Source organism: Hylobates moloch, unplaced genomic scaffold, assembly GCF_009828535.3.
Source record: "Hylobates moloch isolate HMO894 unplaced genomic scaffold, HMol_V3 SCAFFOLD_18, whole genome shotgun sequence".
In the NCBI taxonomy this organism is placed as follows: domain Eukaryota; kingdom Metazoa; phylum Chordata; class Mammalia; order Primates; family Hylobatidae; genus Hylobates; species Hylobates moloch.
Genome location: NW_026652293.1, coordinates 79,404,845 through 79,424,200, shown reverse-complemented (window position 1 = coordinate 79,424,200; position 19,356 = coordinate 79,404,845). Strand labels below are relative to the sequence as shown.

The 19,356-nt window shown below is 39.5% G+C and overlaps 1 protein-coding gene across 5 annotated transcripts in view; it reads left to right on the top strand.

Moving 5' to 3' along the window:
- The window catches only part of AHCTF1 (AT-hook containing transcription factor 1), a 254,423-nt gene that overhangs the window by 173,021 nt on the left and 62,046 nt on the right, over positions 1 to 19,356 (top strand). For 4 of the 5 annotated variants that reach the window (XR_009210793.1, XM_032137482.2, XM_058430669.1 and 1 more), the window contains exons 2-6: positions 5,501 to 5,628; positions 7,518 to 7,771; positions 10,518 to 10,698; positions 16,555 to 16,762; positions 18,688 to 18,804. Coding sequence is in view for 4 of the 5 variants with exons in the window: in XM_058430669.1 (XP_058286652.1) it covers positions 5,501 to 5,628; positions 7,518 to 7,771; positions 10,518 to 10,698; positions 16,555 to 16,762; positions 18,688 to 18,804 (888 nt within the window). In the remaining variant the exon portion in view is untranslated. The remainder of the gene's footprint in view (positions 1 to 5,500; positions 5,629 to 7,517; positions 7,772 to 10,517; positions 10,699 to 16,554; positions 16,763 to 18,687; positions 18,805 to 19,356) is intronic. The other variant, XM_058430671.1, reaches the window with a different exon arrangement.

Below are 19,356 nucleotides of genomic sequence, written 5' to 3'. Positions count from 1 at the left end.
AACGGTAGTGACTTATACCTCGGATCTCTCTTTTGCCAGATTTATATTCTACGCCTTTGGGCCTTCACCTTTCTCCCAAAACAGCAGCACAGTTCCCTGACACGTGGCCCTCTGCTCAGGTCCTGTGGCATAGTATGTAATTAGGGACATCCAGACCTGCAGTTTTCCCGGGGTTATCTATTTCCCCCTTCATTTCACTTCACCCCACACACACTGAAGGATGTTAGAATTCTCTGGATTTTGTGAACTCACTTTCTTTCTTCTGTACCTGCTTCTGTGTGCTACACACACACACACACACACACACACACACGCACTTCATTTGCTAGATATTAGGGGAGGAACGTAAAGTAATGTGTCACTTCTGCCACTTCACTCTATCACTGTGTAATGTCTTTGCTGCAGATGAGTAGCACATTATAGCAGAAATGTTTGTTGAATAGTCTACATGTCCCCTCTGAATTGAAATATCCAAATAGCTTTTTATCATCTGCTGAACTTAGTGATTCTGTGTCTAGATTATTTTATCTGTTTTGTTGACCTGTTTGTCCATTACTAGCCTATATCACATTGTTTCAGTTATTATAATTATTTTATTTATTTATTTATTTTTGGGACAGAGTCTTCCTGTCACCTAGGCTGGAGTGCAGTGGCACAATTTTGGCCCACTGCAACCCTTGACTCCTAGGTTCAAGCAGTTCTCATGCCTCAGCCTCCCGAGTAGCTGGGACTACAGGCGCCCACCACCATGCCCGGCTAATTTTTTGTATTTTTAGTAGAGATGGGGTTTCACCGTGTTATCCAGGATGGTCTCGATCTCCTGACCTCGTGATCCGCCTGCCTCGGCCTCCCAAAGTGCTGGGATTACAGGCGTGAGCCACCATGCCCGGCCTATTGATACTATTGATAGATGTCTCACACCTGTAATCCCAGCACTTTGGGAGGCCGAGGCAGGAGGATTGCTTGAACCCAGGAGTTCGAGACCATCATGGGCAACATAGTGAGACCTCATTTCTACTAAAAAAAAAAAAAAAAAAATTAGCCAGGCATGGTGGCATGAGACGAGAGGATTGCTAGAGCCCAGGAGGTTAAGGCTGCATTGAACTCTGATAATGCCACTGCACTCCTGCCTGGGCGACAGAGCGAGACCCTGTCTAAAAAAAAACCCCAAAAACTGCAACAGAATACTGTTGATATACAGTGTACATTCTTGCACGTGTCTTTTCCCTTTTATTTGAGACAGAGTCTTGCTCTGTCACCCGGCTGGAGTGCAGTGGTGCAATCTCTGCTTACTGCAACCTCCACCTCCTGGGTTCAAGCAATTCTCCTGTCTCAGCCTCCTGAGTAGCTGGGACGACAGGTACATACTGCCATGCCTGACTGATTTTTGTATTTTTAGTAGAGACGGGGTTTCACCATACTGGTTGGGCTGGTCTCAAATTCCTGACCTCAGGTGATCCACTGGCCTAGGCCCCCCAAAGTGCTGGGATTACAGTCATGAGCCACTGTGCCCAGCCCTGTATATGTTTTCAACATGGATATGTAACAAAGTCTAAAATATACCAATGTATCTTTATTCTCTCAGGCAGTAAGAAGACTCTGTATGATTTAAACCCCACACAGCCATTATTGTTGTGTAGTCAGTGTTGAGAATTTTTTCTGTATATGTACCACTATTTTGACATCATCATTCTTGCTGCCTCTCAGACCTTCTGTCTGATCTCTATTCTACCTGAAGCCTCTTGAATCCTTTAACATTTCCTTTAAGCAAACTTTTTTTGTCTAAAGACATATTTTGTATTTGTTAAGGATCCTTTCAGTAATATGTAATTATGTTGGCAGTTACTTATCTGAAGATATTCCAGAATTCTGGTTTCCACTACTGTTGTTGAGTCATTTCTCTTTTTTGGTAGTGCCTAGGATTCATTGGACTTCCTGACTCAGGGAATTGGTGTGTCTATAAATCTGGGAAATATATTGCTTCTTCCTATTAGTATTATATTTTTGGGGGGATTCTGATTAGGCATATCTTAGATCTTCCTTGTATTATCTATAATTTAAAACTACTCATCCCTTTGTGCTGCATTCTGAATAAGTTTTGGGGGCTTTCTAGTTTACTTTTTTACTTATCCTTTGAGTTTGTTTTTATTAAGTAGGTACAAAATAATTTATTTGGTGAGTGGGTGCAAAAGAATATAAGCTAGAGAAGATCATGGTGCAGTGAATACTTGTGTACTCAGCACCAAGTTCTAGAGAAAGAACATTACCACTACTTCAGAGGCCCTCGTATATTCTTCCGCTTTCCCTCTCAAATCCACTGTGGATTCTGTGTTTATTTTTTCCTTGTTTTTTTCATAGTTTCGTCATGTTTGCATCCTTAAGCAATATTTTGCTTAGTTCTGCATGTCTTTTTAACCTTATATAAATGTCATTTTGCGTGTATTTTCTGCTGCTTTTATTTTTATTACTATTATTTATTTATTTATTTTTTTTTGAGACGGAGTCTCGCTCTGTCGCCCAGGCTGGAGTGCAGTGGCGCAATCTCGGCTCACTGCAAGCTCCGCTTCCCGGGTTCACGCCATTCTCCTGCCTCAGCCTCTCCGAGTAGCTGGGACTACAGGCGCCCGCCACCACGCCCGGCTAATTTTTTTTTTTGTATTTTTAGTAGAGACGGGGTTTCACCATGGTCTCGATCTCCTGACCTCGTGATCCGCCCGCCTCGGCCTCCCAAAGTGCTGGGATTACAAGCGTGAGCCACCGCGCCCGGCCTTTATTACTATTATTTATTGTGTCAGAGTTTCACTCTTGTTGCCCAGGCTGGAGTGCAATGCCGTGGTCTTGGTTCACTGCAAAATCCACCTCCCAGGTTCAAGCGATTCTCCTGCCTCAGCCTCCTGAGTAGCTGAGATTACAGGCATGCGCCACCACACCCAGCTGATTTTTTTTTTTTTTTTTTTGGTATTATTAGTATAGATGGGGATTCACCATGTTGGCCAGGCTAGTCTTGAACTCCAGACCTCAGGTGATCCACCAGCCTTGGCCTCCCACAATGCTGGGATTATAGGCGTGAGCCACCGTGCCTAGATGCTTTTATTGTTTAATTTTTTTTTTTTTTTTTTTTTGAGACGGAGTCTTGCTCTGTCACCCAGGCTGGAGTGCAGTGGCGTGATCTTGGCTCACTGCAAGCTCCGCCTCCCAGGTTCATGCCATTCTCCTGCTTCAGCCTCCTGAGTAGCTGGAACTACAGGTGTGTGCCACCATGCCCGGCTAATTTTTTGTATATTTAATAGAGACAGGGTTTCACCTTGTTAGCCAGGATGGTCTCGATCTCCTGACCTCATGATTCGCCGCCTCAGCCTCCCAAAGTGCTGGGATTACAGGCGTGAGCCACTGCGCCCGGCCGGTTTAATAATATATTCTGACATTCATTCATATTGTTGCATGTAGCTGTGATTCACTCTCGTTGCTCCATTGAATTTTTATACCCATTGAGTTTTAGTTTTTATTCAATTTTTCATTTTTAGAAATTTTTTCAAATCTACTTGATTTTTCCTTTATAACATTTACAGTTTCTTCTTTATCAAGCTAAATCGCTGATTTACACAAATATATTAGATATTTACTTTCTAATCTCTGGTAATTTCAATATCTGAAGTCCTCGATAATCTGACTCTGCTGGCTATTGATATCCTTGTGTGTTTTGTTATTTGGACTGTGAGCTGCTTTTCTTTTTTTTTTTTTTTTTTGGGACAGAGTCTCGCTGTGTCGTCAGGCTGGAGTGCAGTTGCACAATCTCAGCTCACTGCAACCTCTGCCTCCTGGGTTCAAGCGATTCTCCTGCCTCAGCCTCCTGAGCAGCTGGAATTACAAGCATATGCCACCATGCCTGGCTAATTTATTTTTGTATTTTTAGTAGAGACGGGTTTTCATCATATTGTCCAGGATGGTCTCGATCTCTTGACCTCGTGATACACCTGCCTCAGCCTCCCAAAGTGGTGTTACAGGCATGAGCCACCGTGCCCGGCTCTGTGAGCTTATTTTCTTTATTGCTTTAACTTTGATAATTCTTTGAGATTCCAGAGGATATGTGGTTGTTTCTGTGGATTGCTTGGAGCAACCAACCTGAAAATACTTGATAATAAATTCTTCTCTTGAGGATTTTTTTTTTTTTTTTTTGAGATGGAGTCTTGCTCTGTCGCCAAGCTTAGAGTGCAGTGAGGCTCACTGCAACCTCCACCTCCGGGGTTCAAGTGATTCTCCTGCTTCAGCCTCCCGAGTAGCTGGGACTGCAGGTGTGTGCCACCATGCCTGGCTAATTTTTTGTGTTTTTAGTAGAGACGGGGTTTCACCATGTTAGCCAGGATAATGTCGATCTCCTAACCTTGTGATCCGCCTGCCTCAGCCTCCCACAGTGCTGGGATTACAGGCGTGAGCCACCGCGCCCGGCCTCTTGAGGATTTCCATATAACCTAGCTCGAGTTCTGGCCACACATTTGTATGAAAGAAAAGGCTGTCTTTCTGAGTAAGAGACTCAGAGCCATGGTCAGTATGGACAGCTTTATTCCCATCCTGTACGATGCGTATTGTTCTTGCTCACCTTTGGGCTGATGTAGCCTGGTGGAGTTTAATGGGGTTGAGGGAGGCACTTATTAGTTCCCTTTGCCCTAGGCTTTATTGTTTGCCCCTGGGTCTTTGAGTGCCCAGAAACAGATCGGGGTTCCCAGGACTGGATTTGATAGCTAACCAACTCAGATGGCTCAAATCTTTCTGTATTTTAACTAGTATTTTTGGTTGTTTATAATGGGAGTAGTCATTCTGGGAATCTGATCTTCTAAATGAAAGACAATTTTATGCATATATTTTTTCTATCCTGCAAGAAATATGTACCAAACTTGATTTCTGGGGTTTCTGTGAATTTATACTTTTTTCATGGACTTTTCTCCCCCTTTACTGAAGAAGTGATTTTTCTGAAAGACACCAATCACTTTTTCTTTTTTCTGTGGGGAGGATGGTGGTGGTGAAGTGTTCTTTGCAAGGAGATTAGACAATGAGATGAAGTGCACTGAACTAGTGTTTAAAGAATCTAGGGAATAATGTATATCCTTAGTACATCTGGCTTAATGAATGTTTACTTTCCTAAAGCTGTTTGGGAAATATTTTCTTAGGAGACAATAGAATACCTTGGTCCCAGACGGATGTCATTTATTTTTGAGACTGGATTTTGCTCTGTCGCCCATGCTGGAGTGAAGTGGCACAATCATAGCTCACTGGAGGCGCAGCCTCGAACTTCTGGGATCAGTTCATCCTCCTGCCTCAGCCTCCCAAGTAGCTGGGACTTAAAGGCATGAGCGTCCGCATCTGGCCAATATGTATTTTGTAACCAGATTTTAGTTTTTCTTTATTTTGTTGGTGGCTTTTACTGTTTTTCCTGGCTGGAGATAATCAAGTATGTTGTCTACAAATGTGTCATAATAATGTTTTCTTTTAAAAATATTTACAGTGGAAGTATGCGAGACTTAAGAGCTCAAGTGACTAGTGGTCTCCTGCCATTTCCAGAAGTGACTCTTCAAGCCCTTGGAGAAGACGAAATAACATTAGAATCTGTGCTTCGTGGAAAGTTTGCTGCGGGTAAACATAATGTTACTGAACATTTACTAATACAATTGATTTGTAAGAGAAGTAATATTGAGTATATATTGTAGTTTCTTTATGTGGAAGAAGAAAAAGCAGAACTTGAGTGATCTTAAATATATAACATCTACAGTTACATATATAACATGTATAAGCTCTTGAACACATTATCAGTGAACCTCTGGGGGGTTATAGTTAATTTTTCCTTATTAAAAATCTCATGTATTTTGTATCTTAGTATTATCTATGTTTGGGAAGTAGAAGTAACATGCAACTAGTTTTTCTTTATAGTTAGGAAATTTTATTGGTGATGAGTTTGGATTAGAACCTGAACAGTGTCATGAGTAGAAAAGTTTAGGGCCCTAGATGTTATAAAATTTTCAGAAAATCTCGTTTTCTGATTTCATTTACCTGAATAAGATCTTAATGTGTAACTTAGATTGTGTAATACACCAGAGAACCATACTAAAGAAGGCTTTCTCTTATAGGTCTTGTTCTAATGAAAGATACTGCAGAAGACTTTTCTGAAAATAAGTTTCGTAGCCATCTTCCCAGCAGGCAGAGAGCAAAACATATGTATCAGTCGTTTCTCTCTTTACAGTGCCATTCTCTTGAATGTTAAAAGGAGCAGCAGTACTTTCTAGATGCCAGGCATTGTATAATGACTTCGTTGGAGTAGGTGTAAAACTTTTCCAAGTAGCCACTGTTCTGTGTAACTGAGAATGAAATTGTTTATTTGATCCCAGTTACACAGGTAAGTGGCAGAAAGGATCTTGGAACTTTGGCGTTCTCAGACCCCACTGTGCCATGCTACTTTCTTAAACTGTGGCCTCCCTTAGCTATAAACTCACATATCCAACTAATGTACTTGGATGCTTGATGGACATCTCAAATTTAGAAGTTACCATTCATCTGGTTGCTCAAGCAGAAATTCGGAGTCTGTACTTGATTCTTGTTTTACTCACCTCCCTGTGTCTAATACATCAGCAAGCAAATCCAGTTAGTTCTATCTCTAACTTGAATCTCCAGTCAACCCACTTTTCTCTATCCAGTCACCAAGCAGGTGTCATCTTCCACCCACTGCTGCTACTCTGTGCTTCTCCTTGTCCATTCTTTGCTTAGCAGCTGGAGTAACATTTAAAAACATGAATAAATCAGATAGTTACTGACTTGATTTAAATCAGATAGTCACCTCTGTGACTTCACATTGCAGGCAGAGTAAAATCCAAACATGACTAATAGGTGGAGAAGAGGTTCTGATACTTCCTATCGTTTTGCTAGTTATGTCTTAATTTCTCAATTGGACTGTGAACTCTTTAGGGATAGAATAATATGTTCTATTTTATAACTGCCATAACTTCTAGTTTAAATCGTTTAAGCCTTAGTAGTTAAAGCATGAGTTTTGGAGTTAAACAGGCTTGGGATCTACTTCTGCCTGTGCTACTTTTTGACTTTGGGAAGGTTTAATTGTATTCAGGTTTAGCTGCCTTATCTCTACATTGAGGTGTGATAAGGAATAAATGAGTTAATATATTCAAGCACATACCATGGTGGCTTTTACTGAGTGACTATTATTGTTATTATTATTATTCGGGATGAAGTCTTGCTCCGTCACCCAGGCTGGAGTGCAGTGCAGTGGCACGATCTCGGCTTACTGCAGGCTCCGCCTCCCAGGTTCACGCCACTGAATGACTATTATTATTGTAATGATAGTTGCTTGATCAAAAGTTTGAGGATCACTATGTTGTATAAATGCTTAGATTTCAGTGTGGAGATAATATGTAAAGTTTTATGTAATGAACATATAGTTGTATGTAAATGAGCTAACCATTATTGCACTTTTGTGTATATACAATATTAAACTAAGCAATTTTCTTTTCTTCTAGGGAAAAATGGACTTGCTTGCTTGGCCTGTGGCCCACAACTTGAGGTAGTAAACTCTATCACAGCAGAGCGATTGTCTGCTTACAGATTCAGTGGAGTCAGTGAACAGCCTCCTGTAGTTTTAGCTGTGAAAGAATTTTCTTGGCAGAAGAGAACTGGATTATTAATAGGATTGGAAGAAACAGAAGGGAGTGTTCTCTGTCTTTATGACCTTGGAATATCAAAAGTAGTTAAAGCAGTTGTTCTTCCTGGAAGGGTACGTACTGTTTAAGATACCTGGACATTCTCTTTCAAAACTGAACCCCTGCTGGTTATATAGGTGTGTTACTTTGTGAAATTTCACTGACCCGCAACATTTACAATTTGTGTACTTTTATGTAAATGTGTTACTCTTAGGTAAAGTGTTTAGAATAAAAGGTTAAAGAAGATACCTTATTCAAGGAACTTAACATTTAAAATGTGACTTTCTTATTGGTTAAAACGTTCCAGAGTAAAAATAGCAATGACATCTAATGTTCTGATACTCCTTTTTTGTGAAAAGTATCATCTAAATTTTGTTCTTATCTCCAGTTGTGTTCTATGAGGACACTCAAAGTTTATAAAAATGTATTCATTACTATGCAATTTTTAAAATGTTTTTACCTTTTAAATTTGCGACAACAGTCTTGGATTGGAGCATTATGGAAAAATATGTTAGATTCCCAGGATGAATAAATTGAGCTTGGTCTGTGCTTTTAGAGAGCTTATAGTCTAGTAGGAGAAGACAAATGAATAAGACTAGCATGAATATAGTGAATACTTAAATAAATTTAAGCACTTGGAACATGTAGAATGGGTAATTTCTAGTCAAAAGAGTTGGACATTTTAGATAAAGAGACTGGCATGGAAAAATAATAGTACATGGAGCATTTGAGAAATTAGACTTGATTTAGAATGGCTGAGGGAGGGATGAGGGGAAGGAAGAATAGGGGGTCAGAAACGGTGAGGATTTAGATTGTGAATGGCCTTGTTTGTAATTAGGGGCTCCTTTGAAATCAACAGTGAAGTAATTTTTTTTTTTTTTTTTTTTTTTTTGGAGACAGAGTCTCGCTCTGTCAGCAGGCTGGAGTGCAGTGGCACGATCTCGGCTTATTGCAACCTCCGTGTCCCGGGTTCAAGCGATTCTCCTGCCTCAGCCTCCTGAGTAGCTGGGACTACAGGCGTGCGCCACCACGCCCAGCTAATTTTTGTATTTTTAGTAGAGATGGGGTTTCACCATTTTGGCCAGGCTGCTCTCAATCTCTTGACCTCATGATCCACCTGCTTTAGCCTCCCAAAGTGCTGGGATTACAGGCATGAGCCACCACCCCCAGCCAGTGGTGAAGTAATTTTAAGTAGAACTCTCATGTAAAAGGCTTGCTTGGATTGGGACAGAGAGGATATTGTGAGAATAGAAACAAGGAGACTGTTGCCATTTGGGTAAATAATGCTGAGGATCTGAACCAAGGAAATGACAGTAGAAATGGAGAAGATGGGGCAGATTCAGAACACGTGGAGAAAGAAACATGGACACTTATTGATCATTTGGATGAGGAATTGAGAAGAAACAAGGTTCCTGAACTGGTTGCTCAGTTGAATGGATGGTTGGTGTATGGAAGAAAAAATATAGAATAAGGAAAAGATGGGGGAGTAGCGATAGACACTTTCAAAAGTTCAACCTACTAGCTATTTTTTGGGTAGGGTGCAGTATACACTCCTAAATATGTTTATTTTTAATTGTCTTCTAAAATTAAGGTAATATTAATCACTTCATATAGTATTTTTATGAGGAATGCAAACTTAGATTCGCTACTCCTCACTGAGGAATTGAATATGCTTTAGTATTTATAGACACCATTACAGTAATTAGAAAAGAAAAAGTGATGAAGTTACAGCTTTCAGAATTAGAAACACTGAGTAATGTTTTGTATACTGATATAGAGAAAGAGCCAGGCTTTTGTCTGTAGTAAGTTACAGCCTGAAAAAAACTTTTAATCTTATTAACACGTAAACCACTGATATCAGATACTTTCTTTTCTTGCCAGAACATTCATCAGTACAGGTTGAGAACCCCCTCTCTGAAATGCCTGGGACTAGAAATGTTTGAGATTTTGGACTTTTGGATTTGGATGTTCAACCTGTATTAGCGTAGAAATCACCAAACATTTTATCGTGTATCATACCTAATTAATTTTTATGAATTAATAGGAAACTGAAGGAAAGACAAGTATAAAATATGGATGACTAGTTACAGACATTTAAAATTTGACTCATGAGGTGAAGGGGAAAAATATGACTCCATAAAATAGCTAAAGTATAGTTTTCTTTAAATAATAGCAATTCTTGTTAAGTGTCAGTGATCCAGTGACTGCCAGAGCTTTATATGAAGTCCAACAGAAAGAAGGGTAGACCTCTTCAGTCTTTAAGATATAAAGAGAACTTAAAATATCTTTTTTGTTGTTGTTTTTTAAAGAGTAAACAGTAAATTTTTCTGGAATGATTAGTTTTTACTCTTAGGAGAAGAGGCCATAGAATCCTGAAGTAGCTGTTTAAGAGCTTTAAAGTGAGAACAATTTAGGTTTGCGTTTTATGCGTAATGATTTTATGGCTTGAATAACTAGACTAACTTTCTAAGCCTCAGGTTATTTCATCTTTAAAGAGAAGTAATCACACATAGTTTACTATCAAAGCGTTGTCATGAACATTAAATGAGCCAGGTAACACAATGCCTGGCATGTAGTGAGCTCTCAGTCAACATCAATTGTTAGTCCACCTGCGTGATTTTTCTATGTGTTGAGTAATGGTGTAATTCCTAGTATATCTGAAAATTTCATTATTCAGATCACAAGTATCAAATGCAAATTTACTCTATTTTATAATCTTAAATCTGTTATAACTGATAACCTGCTTCAACTTAAATTTATTGTGTTGTTAATTATATTTTCTTTGCAGAAGAAAAGCAAATCGTGTATTATGTTTTCTAGGTAACAGCTGTTGAACCTATAATTAATCATGGAGGAGCCAGTGCAAGCACTCAGCATTTACATCCAAGTCTGCGATGGCTTTTTGGAGTGGCAGCTGTGGTCACTGATGTTGGACAGATCCTTCTTGTTGACCTATGTTTGGATGACTTGTCATGCAATCAAAATGAAGTTGAAGCATCAGGTAATCCGTTCTTTACTTGAAACCAAAAATGGAGCACCTGGGTATTCTGATGCGATATTTTTTAAAGTAGCCACATTTTTTTATAGCAGCTGGAGTAAAATAAAAGATACCTTCCTGTCTATAAAAAAAAAAAAGGTATTTAAAAATTTTTTTTACTGTCTGCACCTGAGCACAGTGGATATTTCTTGCATAAGATACTGTTTTGTTGATCAAGTGTTCATATGTTCTCAAGTAGGCCTTGAGAAAGGTAGTGATAATTGATTTTATTTGTTTCCATGTACATACCTGAATAAGATCTGTTCTTAAGTAAATGCTGGAATAGGGGCTAAATATAAGAAATCTTGAGCCTGTCAGCCAGTATGAAATTATCCAGCAGTGTAGGATCTAACATAGTGTTTTTGGTGTATTGTTTATGTTTCTGTGGTAACACCAAGATAGAAATAAAATAATAGGAAATAACAGTAATTAAAAGTCTTTCTCACAAAATAACATCCTAAGATAGAAGTAATTCTATTCAGATTCAAAGAAGATGAAACACTTTTTCTCCTTTAAATGCTTGTATTTATAAAATTACTTTTTTTTCAAGTGCTTTCAGTTTTTGAAAGTTAGGAGTCTCTGGTTTATGAAGAAAGGAAGAGCTAACCTTAAAATGTATTTTTTACTCTTAATTTTTAGAAAAGGACTATTTGACCCTAAAAAATTTTGACTTTGGCTTTGTGAGGATGTTCTCGGTTTTTGTTGTTTTTTTTTTGTTTGTTTGAGACGGAGTCTTGCTCTGTCGCCCAGGCTGGAGTGCAGTGGTGCGATCTCGGCTCACTGCAAGCTCCGCCTCCCGGGTTCACGCCATTCTCCTGCCTTTTTGTTTGAGACGGAGTCTGGCTCTGTCGCCCAGGCTGGAGTGCAGTGGTGCGATCTTGGCTCACTGCAAGCTCCGCCTCCCGGGTTCACGCCATTCTCCTGCCTCAGCCTTCAGAGTAGCTGGGACTACAGGCGCCCGCCACGGCGCCCGGCTAATTTTTTGTATTTTTTTTTTTTTTTTTTTTTTTTTTTTAGTAGAGACGGGGTTTCACTGTGGTCTCGATCTCCTGACCTCGTGATCCACCCGCCTTGGCCTCCCAAAGTGCTGGGATTACAGGCGTGAGCCACCGCGCCCGGCGGTTTTTTTTTTTTTTCTTTAAGATGGCGTCTTGCTCTGTTGCCAGGCTGGAGTGCAGTGGCGTAATCCCGGCTCACCGCAACCTCCGCCTCCCGGATTCAAGCAATTCTCCTGCCCCAGCCTCCTGAGTAGCTGAGATTACAGGCACATGCCACCATGCCCAGCTAATTTTTGTATTTTTTTTTTTTTTTAGTAGAGACGGGGTTTCACCATATTGGCCAGGATGGTCTCGATCTCTTGACCTTATGATCCACCTGCCTTGACCTCCCAAAGTGCTGGGATTACAGGTGTGAGCCACCACACCCGGCACATTCTTGATTTTTAAAGCAAGCCTAGAATATCAGTATAGCTCTTTTCATTTATGGAGCAGCTCAGAAATAGATACAAACTATCAACATTTTATCTAGTTTATGATGAACATAACTAATAAAAATTGTCAGTGTATAAAAAAAAAATTAAAACTGCGAGTGGTGGAACCACCGGGAGGGGGAGGTTGCAGTGAACCAAGATCACGCCACTGCTCTGCAGCCTGGGCAACAGAGCAAGAATCCATCTCAAAGAAAACAAAAACAAAAAAACTGCAAGTGGTAAAAACTATACTTAACAAGAAACGGAAGAGCCAAAATCATGTGAACAAAACTTAAATAATGCAAAATCAGACCCGAAAAAATTTGATTTGGCAGAAATAATGGTCATACATGCACTTTAAAATATCTTCATAGAAGAGCCGGGCACGGTGGCTCATGCCTGGAATCCCAGCACTTTGGGAGGCCAAGGCAGGTGGATCAGTTGAGGTCGGGAGTTCGAAACCAGCCTGACCAACATGGAGAAACCCCGTCTCTACTAAAAAATATAAAATTAGCCAGGTGTGGTGGCACATGCCTCTAATCCCAGCTACTCAGGAGGCTGAGGCAGGAGAATTACTTGAACCTGGGAGGTGGAGGCTGTGGTGAGCCAAGATCGCGCCACTGCATTCCAGCCTGGGCAACGAGAGTGAAACTCCGTCTCAAAAAAAAAAAATCTTCATAGATAGAAGCTATACCTTAAAATTTGGTATGTATACAAACCTGATTGATTAATAAAATTTTTGCGTAAAGTTTAAATGAAAAGAATTAACTAGCAAAAACAATAACTAAAAATGAATTTATAGATTATCAGAAATAGTTTGCTTTTTATAGAAGATTGATCAAAGAAGTAGGCTTGATGGGCTTTTGTTTCAGAGTGTATTTTGTGGTTATAGATGTAAGGCTAATTAAAATGCTTATATTCATAATGAAAACTCCCTTCAAGTCAATATGGTAGCGTTAAAGCATCCTTCATTTCAGAGGTCAGTAATCAGTAGGTGCACAAGGATAATTTTATAACGAAAGTCTCTGGATTGTGATCAGAACCATTTCTCAATTTTGAGAATTAGGAAGCAGTTGGACTTTATAGCACAAAAAATTAAGCTTTAGGGTTTAATGCAAAATAAATTTTATTGATTACAAAAGTAATTTATCATTACAACTGTTTAGGCTTCACTGAAATACACCAAGGTAGGAAACGAAGTTCCAGACATACAGCATAAATATTGTTCTGCAACTTCCCCAAACTTAACCGATTTCTTATACATCTTTCCACGTCAGAACACATAGGGCTTACCCATTTCTTTTGAGTAAATTTATAATATCCCATTGTGTGAACTGTTTATTGCGGCAAAATCTAATCACGTCTTCTCTGAAAAAGACAGCAGAAGCAGAAGTGATTGGGGATGGGGGCCCTGTTCTAAGACAGTGTAATATGATTTTTCCCCCTTTATAACAATGAGAGAATCTGCTCTTGCACAGTGGTTATATTAATATATGTGTCTGAGTTTTTTTATTTTTTTATTGAGGACTTCAGACATCTTCAGATAGAAGAATACAAGAGCTCCCATATACCCATCACCCAAATTCAAGCTAATTTTCAACATTTACTATACGTGTGTCTGTTTAGTTAATTCCCCTTCCCTCCTTTCCCTCTTTTCTTCTGTGTTAGTTTAAAGCAAATACAGATATTTTATTACATAATCATAATGCCAATAACACTTCTTTGGTATAGCATGTTATCTAGACTATAATCAAATTGATGTGATTATCCAAAGCATCTTTTTACATTTGGATTGTTTGGATTGGAATTCAAACACAGTCTGCACATTAATTGCATTTGACAGTTAAGTCTCAAGTCTCCTTGAATGTACAGCAATCCTCTTTCTGTCCTCTCTGCTTTTATTTTTAATGCCATTGACTTGCTGAAGTTATCTGATAGAATGTTCCACATTTCGGAATTGACTGTGGTTTCATGTGGTATCATTTTCGATTTTCTGCAAATGTAAATTAGCGCTGGTTATAGATTTTGGAAGTGCTGAGTACTTCATATTGTATCACATCAGGAGACACATAGTGTCTAGTAGTTTCAGTTAGTGATCAGTGGATTCACATGTGACAGCATGATCCATCCTTTTTAAAGTCTCCCATCAACTTTAAACTGGTGGTTCTCAACGGGGGGTGAATTTTGTCCTCCAGGAGATGTTTGGCAATGTTAGAAGGCATTTTTGATTGTTACTGCTGGTGCTACTTGCTACTAGTAGTTAGAGACCAATGATGTGGCTTAGCATCCTACAGGGTACAGGATAGCCCTCTGCAGGGTAGTTCCCCCTTATCTGTGAGGGATACGTTCCAAGAACCCCAGTGGATGCTGAAACCACGGCTAGTACTGAACCCTGCACACATTATGATTTTTCCTTATTAAGTCAAGAACTTTGACCTTTTCATTTAAAGGAAACAATTTACAGCTTCTCTTTGGCATATCTGAATTGCCATCATGACCACCCTTGTGTTTTGAGGCCATTGTTAAGTCAAATAAGGGTTACTTGAACACAAGCACTACAATACTGTGATAGTTGATCTGATAACCAAGATGGCTACTAAGGGTGGCTTATACAGTGTGGATACACCGGACAAAGGGATGATTTATGTCCCTTTGATGGTAGCACATTTCATCATACCACTCAGAGCAGCACGCAATTTAAAACTTAGGAATTTTTTTTTTTTGAGAGGCTGGAGTGCAGTGGTGCAATCTCGGCTCACTGCAACCTCTGCCTCCTGGGTTCAAGTAATTCTTCTGCCTCAGCCTCCCAAGTAGCTGGGACTACAGTTGCACGCCACCATGCCTGGCTCATTTTTTTTTTTTTTTTTTTTTTTTTTTAGTAGAGCCGTGGTTTCACCATATTGGTCAGGCTGGTCTTGAACTCCTGACTTCGTGATCCACCCGCCTCCGCCTCCCAAAGTGCTGGGATTACAGGCATGAGCCACCCTGCCCAGCTGAATTTTATATATATATATATATATATATATATATATATAAAATTATCTGTTTAATATTTTTGGACTTTGGTTTACTACAGGTAATTGAAATTGGAGAGTGAAACTGCAAATAATGGGAGGGGATACTGTAATGCCAAAATTGTAAAACCCTACTTTGAACTAATTGTTTCATTCATTAAGATTCTTTTTTTTTTTTTTTTTCTTTTGAGACGGAGTCTTGCTCTGTCACCCAGGCTGGGGTGCAGTGGCGCGATCTTGGCTCACTGCAAGCTCCACCTCCCGGGTTCACGCCATTCTCCTCCTGCCTCAGCCTCCCCAGCGTCTGGGACTATAGGCGCACACCGCCACACCCAGCTAATTTTTTTGGGTGTTTTTTTTTTTTTTTTTTTTTTTTGGAGAGACGGGGTTTCACAGTGTTAGCCAGGATGGTCTCAATCTCCTGAACTCGTGATCCTCCCACCTCGGCCTTCCAAAGTGCTGAGATTACAGGCGTGAGCCACTGCGCCCGGCGTAAGATTCTTGGATAAGTCCCTTTTTTTCATTAAGGGCTGCAAAACGATGATTTTTATGTTCTGTCAATGTAAAGAATAATTTCTCATTAATTAGGGCTTTCTGGTCACTCTGAAATACAATATGTACAGAAAAGTCAGGATAAATGTTTGGTATTAAGTACTAATTTTCAGAGTAAGCAGGTGATACCTAGTTACTTCCAGTTGTTCAACATAAGGTCTTCTGTAGGTGGGGAGAGTAGGCTTCTCCCTTGCCCCACCCCTCTTTTTTTTTTTTTTTTTGGTATCCCTGTGAATTTTTCAGGTTTGGCATATTTAATGTGTTTCATTAATTTTATTGTTTTTGATGCCCAAAATGTCCCGTCATTGGTATGAGAGCCCCTTCATGTTCTCTGATACATTCCCTTTCATCTGTGATAGCTTCCTAGATTACTGGCATAAGTTGTACCAGGCTCATTTTATGTATTTTCTTCCCCCTGACCCGGAATCAGCCATTGCTCCAAGGAAGGTATTTAGGTAGTAGTTCTAAATTTCAATAAAGAAATAAATCAGTTTTATTTGTGGTTGTTAACCCTAAAAAAATTCTACCTTAGATAATATTTGAGATGTACTGAGAGAATTTTTTAATACTACATAATTGAATATAGTTTTTAAATTGTGGCATTTAAATAGATAAGGATGGCTATTTTCTAGTTTAACATACTTTTTCGTTATCACTAATCTTTTAATTTCAATTAACTTCATTTAACTCAGTTGACTTCATTAGCAGCTTGAATAATGGATGACATATTTGCTTTTAATGCTGTTTCTAGTTTTTTAACTTCATTTGTCTAATTTGTGGTTTTAGATCTTGAAGTTCTAACTGGTATCCCAGCTGAAGTACCACACATTAGAGAAAGTGTGATGAGAGAAGGGCGCCATCTGTGTTTCCAGTTAGTAAGTCCAACAGGAACAGCTGTTTCAACTCTTAGTTACATAAACAGGACAAATCAGCTTGCTGTAGGTTTTTCTGATGGCTATCTAGCACTTTGGAACATGAAAAGCATGAAAAGAGAGTAAGTATAACTTTTTTCCCTTATTTGATTATAGGTAGGTTCTTTTTGCATATAGCTTGTACTCAGTTACTAATATTTGAAAGTTAGCATAGTGAGAAAAGGGTGGGTAGATTAATGATTGAATGAATGATTGAGTATGACTAATTTTTCGTGGCATTAAATCAATGTGAATACCATAAAGGAGTGACTTAGCACATGAATTTAGCTTGATTTTTTTTCAGTGTTTATTTAAAAGGCATTACAGTCCTGTGTTTAACATGCTAGTAAAGCATGACTTTGTAACTTTACAATGTTTTGGTCAACAACAGATCTTAGGGGTCTCAAAATTTTACTGTATTTTGATTGTACCTTTTTAATGTTTAGATATATAAATACTTACCATTGTGTTATAGTTGCCTGCAGTGTTCCATACAGTAACATGCTGTACAGGTTAGTAGACTAAGAGCAACAGGCTATAGCATCTAGCCTAGGTATATAGTAGGCTATACCATCTAGGTTTGTGTTACTAGAGTGTATGATGTTCGCACAATGACTGAATCCCTGACGAGCATTTCTCAGAACAGATCCCCTTTTGTTAAATGACACATGACTCTGTTTATATAGTATGAGTTCTTTCAGAAGTACCTTCCTAATCATCATCTATGTAAAGTAACAGCTTAATAAAGAATTCTCAGTTGAGAGGGGAAAAAAAGGATTTTAAAAAAATCAAAGTTACAAAATACTTGTGTTTTAAATTTTTTATGCTGTCAAAAAGTCCCAAAAATATAATTATTGATACTTTGTAGCTAAGTTAATTTGTGTTAAGAGTTAAGTAGATGCCTATTTGGCCCTTAAGTTGTCAATTTATTTGTTTCTCCATTTTTCCTGAGGCATATTGGTATATTTTATTGAGTAATTTATCTTATGGGAAGTGTATCTCAACTCTCTTTGCTGTTATCCTTTTATCAGCCCTTTTTTTTTTTTCTTTTTTTTCTATTTTTTTTTTTGAGGTGGGGGTCTCACTCTGTCGCCCAGGCTGGAGTACAGTGGCATGATCTTGGCTCACTGCAACCTCCATTTCCCGGGTTCAAGCAATTCTCCTGCCTCAGCCTCCCAAGTAGCTGGGACTAAAGGTGTGTGCCACTGCGCCCAGCTAGTTTTTGTTTTTTTGTTTTTTTGTTTTTTTGTTTTTTTCAGAGACAAAGTTTCACCATGTTGGTCAGGCTGGTCTCAAACTCCTGACCTTGTGATCCACCTGCCTCGGTCTCCCAAAGTGTTGGGATTACAGGTGTGAGCCACCACGCCCAGCCGCCGGTTTGTCAGCTCATCTTTGAATTTGCTCCTAAAGAAATACCTGCAGTACTTGGCTTCTACAGCAGTGCTTTCTCTAACACTGTCATCTCTTGGTCAAGTTTTGCTTTTTTAGCAGTTTATGGGAACTCTTCAGTTTCTAACTCATCTTCTGTTGTAGTAGTGGGGAAACTGACACTAAACCCAAACAGCTGAAAAGTCTTGTGGCAGTATCACGTCTCTTTGTAGGGCACCTTTTATGGTGGAGCAGTATGTAGGAGTGTACATCGAATATGACTCTTGGGACCAGTTTACACAGACATGAATGCGTCCGCTTGAGTAATTCTAACATTCCCCAGCTCTACCTCTTGGGCATTGAATATGACCCTTAGGACCAGTTTACACATAAATGCATCCGCTTGAGTAATTCTGACTCCTCCCAGTTCTGTCTCTGGGGGATGGGTGCCATGACCATAGTCTTGATGTCTTGTGGCCTGTGTATTTTTGCAGATAAGATGACTTGGCCATGGCCCACAGATCACTTATTTTGGGGGAAATGTATGAACAGTGGTTGCCTAACCCAAATTCTTACATGATGTACCTTTTTCCTTTCTATAAAATAACTTAAAAATATGAAATATACTAATTTGTTTCAGATATTACATACAGTTGGAAAGTGGACAAGTTCCTGTCTATGCTGTCACTTTTCAAGAACCTGAGAATGATCCTCGGAATTGCTGTTACTTGTGGGCTGTTCAGTCTACACAAGATAGGTAGGTCTCATACAAACTTTTTGTTTTGTTTTTTTTTGGAGACGGAGTCTCGCCCTGTCGTCCAGGCTGGAGTGCAGTGGTGTGATTTCGGCTCACTGCAACCTCCGCCTCCCGGGTTCATGCCATTCTCCTGCCTCAGCCTCCCGAGTAGCTGGGACTACAGGTGCCCGCCATCACACCTGGCTAATTTTTGTATTTTTAGTAGAGACAGGGTTTCATCATGTTGGTCAGGCTGGTCTTGGACTCCTGACCTCATGATCTGCCCACCTCAGCCTCCCAAAGTGCTGGGATTACAGACATGAGCCATCTCGCCCGGCCCACAAAGGATATTTTGTTCATTAAGGAAGGTTCTCTGAGGTTGCCATGGGATAATTCTGTTTACATCCTGGCCACAACTTTACCACAGGGTACTGCACTTAGCTGCAAAGGAAGCTGGGAAATGTTACAGAACTTTAGGCAAACACGTGTTTAAGTAGAGTATACCCATTGAAGAAGGAATATTTGAGAAAAAATATTGAGTAGTCAGTCTTTGCCACATAAGATATCTCCTAC